At 39.1% G+C, this 9,119-nt stretch overlaps 1 protein-coding gene across 1 annotated transcript in view; it reads left to right on the top strand.

Annotated features, from left to right (window-relative positions):
* The window catches only part of gucy1a2 (guanylate cyclase 1, soluble, alpha 2), a 37,020-nt gene extending 28,632 nt beyond the window's left edge, over nt 1-8,388 (top strand). Inside the window, exons 7-9 of the mRNA XM_084418477.1 lie at nt 703-846; nt 4,271-4,425; nt 6,947-8,388. Of these exons, the coding sequence (XP_084274603.1) occupies nt 703-846; nt 4,271-4,425; nt 6,947-7,157 (510 nt within the window). The 3' untranslated portion in view covers nt 7,158-8,388. The remainder of the gene's footprint in view (nt 1-702; nt 847-4,270; nt 4,426-6,946) is intronic.
* The last annotated feature ends 731 nt before the right edge of the window (nt 8,389-9,119 follow it).

Genomic DNA, 9,119 nt, shown 5'->3' with positions numbered 1-9,119 from the left:
AGTCCTGTCCGAATAGGGCTTAAGATAATTAATGTGGTTCAGATAACATAATATTTTGAGTTTCTAGTAATTAAACCAATTTTCTTCATTGCATTAACAAAAAAAAATTTATTTCAATGAACTAAAAATTTTAAGGCAACCGCGTAACTTACTTGTTTTAGTTAAACCAACAATCTTTTATTTTTTACAGTGTAGGGCATTAATCTGGAGAACTGCTTACAGGCATATGTGACCCTGGATCATAACACCAGTCTCGAGTCGCACGGGTATATCTGTGGCAATAGCCAACAATACACTGTATGGGTCAAAATTATCCATTTTTCTTTTATGCCAAAAATCATGAGGATATTAAGTAAAGATCATGTTCCATGAAGATATTTAGTAAATTTCCTACTGTAAATATATAAAACATGTATTTGTGTGAGTGAATGCAGCACAATCGCCAACATAAATGAACAACTTTAAAGGAGATTTTCTCAATGTTTCAATTTTTCTGCATCTCCAGATTCCAGATTTACAATAGTTGTATCTCGACCAAATATTGTCCTATCATAACAAACCACACATCAATGGAAAGCTTAATTATTCAGCATTCACATGATGTATAAATGTCAATTTCAACAAACTGACCCATGTGACTGGTTGTGTGGTCCAGGGTCACGTGTGTGTGTGTGTACAGTAAAAGCTGCTCTCTCTCCGCAGATCGAGACGATAGGTGATGCGTACTGCGTGGCGGGCGGCTTGCACAGGAAGATCGACAGTCACGCCAGGCCGATCGCACTCATGGCCCTGAAGATGATGGAGCTGTCCGGGGAAGTGCTCACGCCTGATGGGAAGCCAATCAAGGTGAACCAGTGCTGATGTTTCAGAAGCTAGTCAAGTCTTCTTTATTTATATACAATACAGATTGTTTCAAAGGAGCTTCACAGAAAGCTCTACTAACACAATAGTGTTGTTACTGAGCTGGCGTCAGTTCAGTACGGCTAAGTAATTCTACTGTACTATTGTTTTGCAGTATGCATACTGTGCCTAGTGTACAATTCTCTGTTTCTATTAAAATACCCATTAGACACACTTATTTGTGGTATATTAATATGTTGAGTAAAGCTAGCTCACACAAGGTGGGATACAATATCCTAAAATGCAATGCACGTGACTTAATCTTTCCTTTTGACTTCCTTCTTGACTGATTATTTGATTAACCTGCCAAAACTTTTTATTATTTATTGTATTAAGATTGCCACACACACACACACACACAAAAAAAAACATATATATTGAGTTTTCTAATATTTGTTTCTGATGACTGGACAACACTAAATTAAACATGCAACGAAGTCATGTGACCAAAATGTTGATTTTTTTATTTTTTTGTGTGTGTGTATAGTGTGGATTCAGGGATGTGAGTCGCACTGAAGTGACTCAATAGGGTTTCATGTTTCTGATGTCGTTAAGCTGTTGTTGTGCTTTAAAACACGCTTTTCTATTAGCATTTGCTCATTGTGCATGATGGCGGAGCCACTGTATAATGTGCCTAACGGTGGTGGCACACTCGTGTGTGTGTGTGGTTGTGTTAAGGATCTTGTGTTTAAACTCACTGTGGCGACAGAGTGGAATCTGGTCGCCATGGAGACGGCGGAACACTCCAAGTGCTTGGCGCTAATTGATTGCTACATTGTTGCTCTTTTCTCCCATTTAGAGGGAGTCAACGAGCGAATCGGTGTGTGTGTGTGTGTGTGTGTGTGTGTGTGTGTGTGTGTGTGTGTGTGTGTGCGTGTGCGTGTGTGTGTGTTTAGAAGCATCTCTGGGCATGTTGTGCCGCGTCTATATTGTAATGAATGCAGCAATGATTGTGTTTGTTTGATTATTTGGTAACACTTTACACTACCTGAGTTAACATGAACTAAGAATGAACAATACTTCTTCAGCATTTATTAATATTAGTTCATATTAATTTCAACATTTACTAATACGTCATTAAAATCAAAGGTTGTATTTGTTAACATTAGTTAATGCTCTGTGAACTAACATGAACAAACAATGAACAGCTGGATTTTTGTTAACATTAAATAAATTAGAGATTAATAAATGATTAATAAATGCTGTATTGCTCAATATTAGTTCATGTTAGTTAATACAATCACTAATGTTAACTAATGAACCTAATTGTAAAGTGTTACCGTCTAGGTAAACATAGTAAATAGTACAACACTGTTGCATTGGTTTTCTTAAGAGCCTCTACTGTAGTCTAGTCTGTTGCGTGATTGACAGCACTGTCGGCGTGACAACAAGGCCATGAATAATATCAGGGTCGTCGCCGCGGGCGACCATGCATCATCATTAAATGTGAGTGTGTGTATATTGGTGGACTCTCTGTGACATGAGGGCGGCAGTAATAAGATGCCCTTTCGATAACGCCGCTGTTTATGAGCGGTTCGTAATAGGCCTTTATGTGTGATTCTCGTGTCCGAAGCTCCACTGTCAGTGACATTAGATTCATTAGATCCCGGCGATTAAGCAGATCTGCTGTGATCCGTCCTATTCCGTCCCGAGTTTAATTGACAGCTGTCAGTCACATGCTGCTGCCCTCGTGAATTCTTTTTCAGCACTTGGTGTGTGTGTGTGTGTGTGTCTTGCACTCTTGACAGTATTGGCTCTTATCTAGAGTTTCCATGGCGATGCTAGTGTGTGTTAGGTTGTTAAAGGTACACACACACACACACTCATATCAGCTCTGTTACAAAACCCAGATATCATTTTAAGGCATCATAGGCTGTTAAAAAAGATTAGCTGCGAAATGATGATGCTTTATTAGAAATCTTATTTTAGCCGAAACATAAAAGCAGCATTGCATGTATTCTTCATGGATAATGCAGTCCCAGAATGCATTGCGACGAATGAAAGAATGCATGTGAGGAGTTCGCCCCTTTGCGTGTGTTGCTAATACTTCAAAATATGCACAATCAATACATACCATATACAAATATTAGTTGAAATATATATATTTTTTTATTCTTTTTTAATAATACTGTTTGGTAGTGATTGAAATGTATGTTTTATCAGCATTTCTCTTTTGTTGAGAGAAATCTGGACTATGTGAATCATTTAATACTGAGAAATATTGATACAAATAGAATAATAATCGACTTTTTGCCCAATATTTGTGTTATTTTGTGCGTTGTTACACTGAAAAAAATGTATTTTGCTCCTTGTTCAGTTTGCCTAATCAAAGCTAAAAATGACAATGGTTGAACATTTTATCACAACTCAGTTTTATTGTGTTCAGTGCACTTTAATTTTTGTGTGTTAACTGAAACTGCACGGTAGAGCTGCACGATTCATCGTTAAAAGATCGCAATCTCGATTCAAACACCCACGTGATCTTATTCCTAAATAACGATGATTCGCCTTTGATAAGATCACAGCAGAACATTCAGATCTGCGTTCTGATCCAGAGAACGCAGTTGTTCAACCACACAGTCATTATTTCTGTTACACATATTCAAATCTCAGATCTCAGAAGTACTTGGATTAAAGTTTATAGTTTGTACATAAACAATGATGTCTACAGTAGCGATCAAAATAAAGAAAATCATCTTTCGAAAGTAACTTATAAATAAATAACGATTGCATCGATTACATTGTTACACCAGTAGGTGGCGACAAGTGACTGCTAAAAAATGTATCTGTCATTGAATCATTCGTTCAAGAGATTCGTTCAAAAACGCTGATGCAATCAGTAACGAAACAAGTGAAGTAAGTCACTGAATCATTCACTCAACCGATTATTTTTAAGAATTCAGTCAAATTGATTAAATATTGGAGGAACTAAATGTTGAGGTTATGTGATATTTATGCAGTTTTGAGTAAAGACAAAGACCTGTTAGTGTTTAATGTTCAGTTATGTTGGTGTTGAGTTTGTGTTTTTGAAGATTGTGTGGTTATAATCGTGCTGAAGAGAAGAGTTGAGCTTAGGATGGTTATAACTCTGGTTAACTCTGCTGTTTGATGTTTCATTCAATGAAAATATCTGTGCTTATTTCAGTTCAGTGACAAACTAAATATCCATTTCTATGCAATAGTATTGTGCATTTATGATAGAATATAGACCAATTTCTGAGTGAAAAAGGTAAATCCTAAACTCATTTTTTTCAGTGTATTTTATTTCTAATTGAAGAATTTTGCAACAGACTCTAGAGCTGCATTGAAGCGATCTGTATTGCATAAAGTGCTATATAAATAACCTTGAGTTTTCTCTTCATCTGTGCAGCTGAGGATCGGCATCCACTCCGGCTCAGTTCTGGCTGGAGTCGTCGGAGTGATGATGCCTCGCTACTGTCTGTTTGGAAACAACGTCACGCTGGCCAGCAAGTTTGAGTCGGGCAGTCACCCGCGCTGCATCAACGTCAGCCCCAGCACATACCAGTGAGAACACACACACACACACACACACACACACACACACTCCACTGATGTGTAACTCTGCTGCAGTGGAGACAGTCACACCTGTTTCTATGGCAACCTGCTTCTGTCGAGATCGTTAAGGATGATACTCTACAGTCAAGTGCAGCTCTGAAGATCTGCTCACACACACACACACACAGACACACACACACGTGTTTCAATATGCACCAATAAGCACCTGTTTTTGTAGACATCTACACTCAACATGAATAATTATACATAGACGAACAAACACTCATGTGCACGCTTATACACACTCGACATCAAGCGCAGAGATAGACCCACACATGCACTCACTTATGTGCATATAAAACACACACACACACACACACACACACACACACACGTGTATGCTTACACACACTCGACATCAAGCACACAGGCACACTTATATTCATATAAAACACACACACACACACACACACACACACACACACACACACACACACACGTGTATGCTTACACACACTCGACATCAAGCACACAGGCACACTTATATGCATATAAAACAGACACACACACACACACACTTGTATGCTTACACACACTCGACATCAAGCACACACTTTTGTGCATATAAAACACACACACACACACACACATGTGCACGCTTACACTCGACATCAAGCACACAGGCACACTTATATGCATATAAAACATACACACACACACACACACTTGTATGCTTACACACACTCGACATCAAGCACACACTTTTGTGCATATAAAACACACACGTGTATGCTTACACACACTCGACATCAAGCACACAGGCACACTTATATGCATATAAAACACACACACACACACACACACTTGTATGCTTACACGAGACATCAAGCACACACTTTTGTGCATATAAAACACACACAAACACACATGTGCACGCTTACACACACTTAACATCAAGCACACATGCACACACTTATATGCATATTAAACACACACACACACACATACAGAAAACATCCAGAATACAGTTTTGTGTCAATGGCGATACAAATCTTTAATGGCTGTTTTCTTTAAATTATTTTTTTCTCCACTCTACATCAAACTTTAGTTTTATCTCATCATTTACTCACCCTGAAGCCATCCTAGGCATACATGACTTTCTTCTTTCAGAAGAAAACAATCTGAGTTATATTAAATTATATCTTGGCTCTTCAGCTTTATAATGGCAGTGAATGGAGGATGAGATTTTGAAGCCCAAAAAAGTGCATCCCTCCATCATAAAAGTGCATCTATCCATGATAAAAGTGCATCCCTCCATCATAAAAGTGCATCTATCCATCATAAAAGTGCATCTATCATCATAAAAGTGCATCCCTCCATCATAAAAGTGCATCCCTCCATCATAAAAGTGCATCTATCCATGATAAAAGTGCATCCCTCCATCATAAAAGTGCATCCCTCCATCATAAAAGTGCATCCCTCCATGATAAAAGTGCATCCCTCCATGATAAAAGTGCATCCCTCCATGATAAAAGTGCATCCCTCCATCATAAAAGTGCATCTATCCATGATAAAAGTGCATCCCTCCATGATAAAAGTGCATCCCTCCATCATAAAAGTGCATCCCTCCATCATAAAAGTGCATCCCTCCATGATAAAAGTGCATCCCTCCATGATAAAAGTGCATCCCTCCCTGATAAAAGTGCATCCCTCCATCATAAAAGTGCATCCCTCCATGATAAAAGTGCATCTATCCATGATAAAAGTGCATCCCTCCATGATAAAAGTGCATCCCTCCATGATAAAAGTGCATCCCTCCATCATAAAAGTGCATCCCTCCATCATAAAAGTGCATCCCTCCATGATAAAAGTGCATCCCTCCATCATAAAAGTGCATCCCTCATAAAAGTGCATCCCTCCATCATAAAAGTGCATCCCTCCATGATAAAAGTGCATCCCTCCATCATAAAAGTGCATCCCTCCATGATAAAAGTGCATCCCTCCATGATAAAAGTGCATCCCTCCCTGATAAAAGTGCATCCCTCCATGATAAAAGTGCATCCCTCCATGATAAAAGTGCATCCCTCCATCATAAAAGTGCATCCCTCCATCATAAAAGTGCATCCCTCCATCATAAAAGTGCTCCACACAGCTCTGGGGGGTTAATAAAGGCCTTCTGAAGTGAAGCCATGTGTTTTAGAAAATATCCATATTTAAAACTTTATAAACTATAATTACTGGCTTCCGGCAACTGCCGTACGCTTGTTCACGAGAGAGTCGAGTTTCGGCTGAAGGGTGACCTCTGACCCGACGTATGGATATGGATAAATATGGATATTTTTCTTAAAAAAAAACATTTCTTTGCTTCAGAAGGCCTTTATTAACCCGTATCTAACCCTAACAGAAAACTTTTTGGACTTTACAATTAAAACAAACAAACATTATATTAGTTTTTCTATATGTAGTTTTTGTCTGATTTATCTCATGTATATTTAATTTCTTTTCCATTTGTTTCCCCCTCGTTCCTCAGACTCCTGCGTGACGACCGCTCGTTCACCTTCATCCCTCGCTCCAGGCAGGATCTTCCCGACAACTTCCCTAAAGAGATCCCGGGAATCTGCTATTTCCTGGAGGCGGGAAAATGCCAGAGCCACCCCTCCCTCACCAGCACTCGCTCCGCCCCCATCCGGAAAGTGTCCTATAACATTGGTACCATGTTTCTACGGGAGACTAGCCTCTGAGATGGCCCCGCCCATTCGCTATGACATCACTTCCTGTAGACTAGTGTTGCCTGTGGCAACTTGTTGCCCCGCCTCTCGACCGGAGCGTTCGTCCTTAGAGGCGGGAACTCACACGAAAGGGGGCGTAGACAAGGGCCCCGCCCTTTAAAGGAGCCATGGATAATTGTGTTCTGAAAATACAATAAAACAAATATATATATATAGATATATATTTAAAATAAAGCCTTCTGCTCAACGGCATAGCCAAACAAAGACATTCATGGTGTACACACATGCAAATACTACAGACAAACTCATGTAAACACACATACATTTCTTGCAGCATTGCAGGTTAATAGAATTCACATGGATAACTTGGTGCCTTTACCTCCTAAACACACACACACACGCACGCCACAAACACGCATTTATCTCTATCATTTTACACACACTGCCATTAACCGCTGTTAAATCCTTTGTGTGTGTGTGTGTGTATCCTCTATTAACCATTGTTAGATGTGTTTGTGTGCGTGTCCTACCATTAACCGCTGTTAGATTGTGTGTACGTGTGTGTGTGTTTGTGTGCATTTTGTATGTGTGTGAATGTGCTCAGTTTGTTTCAGACATCTCACATCTGCGGCATGTTCTCATTTTAGCTTCCGTAATAAAGTCGCAGTTCTGTGTATCAGAAACATGACTGCGTGAATGTGCACCGTTCACTTATTTAATCAACGCTCGCTTTTGCAATATAAGCTTTTTTGAAGCGCGTCATCAAATGCAAACGCATCTGTCGGCCTCGATGCCGGTTACATGTAGGGAAAGGGACGCAAATAATCGGATTGAATCCAGATGACTGAAGCAGTTTATAAGATGCACTTTGGCTAGATTAATTATTATTTGTATGTAAATGTGATTGTCATGCAAATTTTTATGCAAAAGTTTATAATAGTTCTCAATAATCCGTTCTCGATCACTATTTAACAGTTCATAGCTGATATTAAATGCAAAACGGTAAATCAGGAATCACCTTTATGCGGCAGAAACGCTGATAACTCGCATGATGCAGATGGCAGATGTGTGAAACGGGCCGTGTGTGTGTGTGTGTGTGTGTGTGTGTGTGTGAATACAGTTTGAGGTCACAGGAAGGTACGTGGTTATGTCATCATTCATTTCGGTCACATTTGATTAATTCAAGATCACATCCAGACGTGTCAGTCATTTTTATCAGGATGCCAATAAAATCGATTCATTTAAGTTTTATGGTGTCAGACTGCTGTGTTAGTGCTCTCTTTAAATTGCTGTTTTTCTTTTCTTTTCTTTTAGAAAAAAAGACCTGTATGACTTTCTTTATTCAGTACAACACAAAATAAGTGTTGTTGGTGTATGCAAATGAGATTAGAGTGTCACACAAGTGTCAGAAAGTCACAAAATTATGACAGTTATGATACTTTATGGTGCTGCTTGACTTTTCCTGGTCCCCATTAAATTGTATTGCACGGTAGAGCAGTGTGACCATTCGGCTAAATATCTCCTTTTGTTTTCCGCAGAAGAAGGAAAGTCATACGGGTTTGGAACGAAATGAGGGCGAGTAAATGATGAGACAATGTTTTAAGGGTGAACTGTTCCTTTAAGAAAAGTAAAAGCACAAGGACTGTGTGTCAGTATCTTTAGAGTTGAAGTGCACACTGTTGCATTTCTTCACTGGATGTGCACAGAGAACATCAGTCAGTCACACACCACCTGTGGACGTTCGGCTCAGACACATGCAGTGAAAAGTTGTTCATGGTCCAGTCTTGTGCATTTTTATTCAGCTAAATCGGTCTCAGAAAAGGTTACTGTATTAGCATAAAGCATTAAAAGATATGTGATGCTACAGTGCTATTATCATGATTATGAGTTACACAGATTACAATTATTAAACAGTTAAGCACAGGCCAACTCAACAATGATATTTATGATATGTCCTTTACATCATTACCGCAC

This window comes from Rutilus rutilus (assembly GCF_951802725.1).
Source record: "Rutilus rutilus genome assembly, chromosome: 9".
NCBI lineage: Eukaryota > Metazoa > Chordata > Actinopteri > Cypriniformes > Leuciscidae > Rutilus > Rutilus rutilus.
The sequence above is the reverse complement of the archived record's forward strand: the minus strand, read 5'-3'. Positions and strand labels throughout refer to the sequence as shown.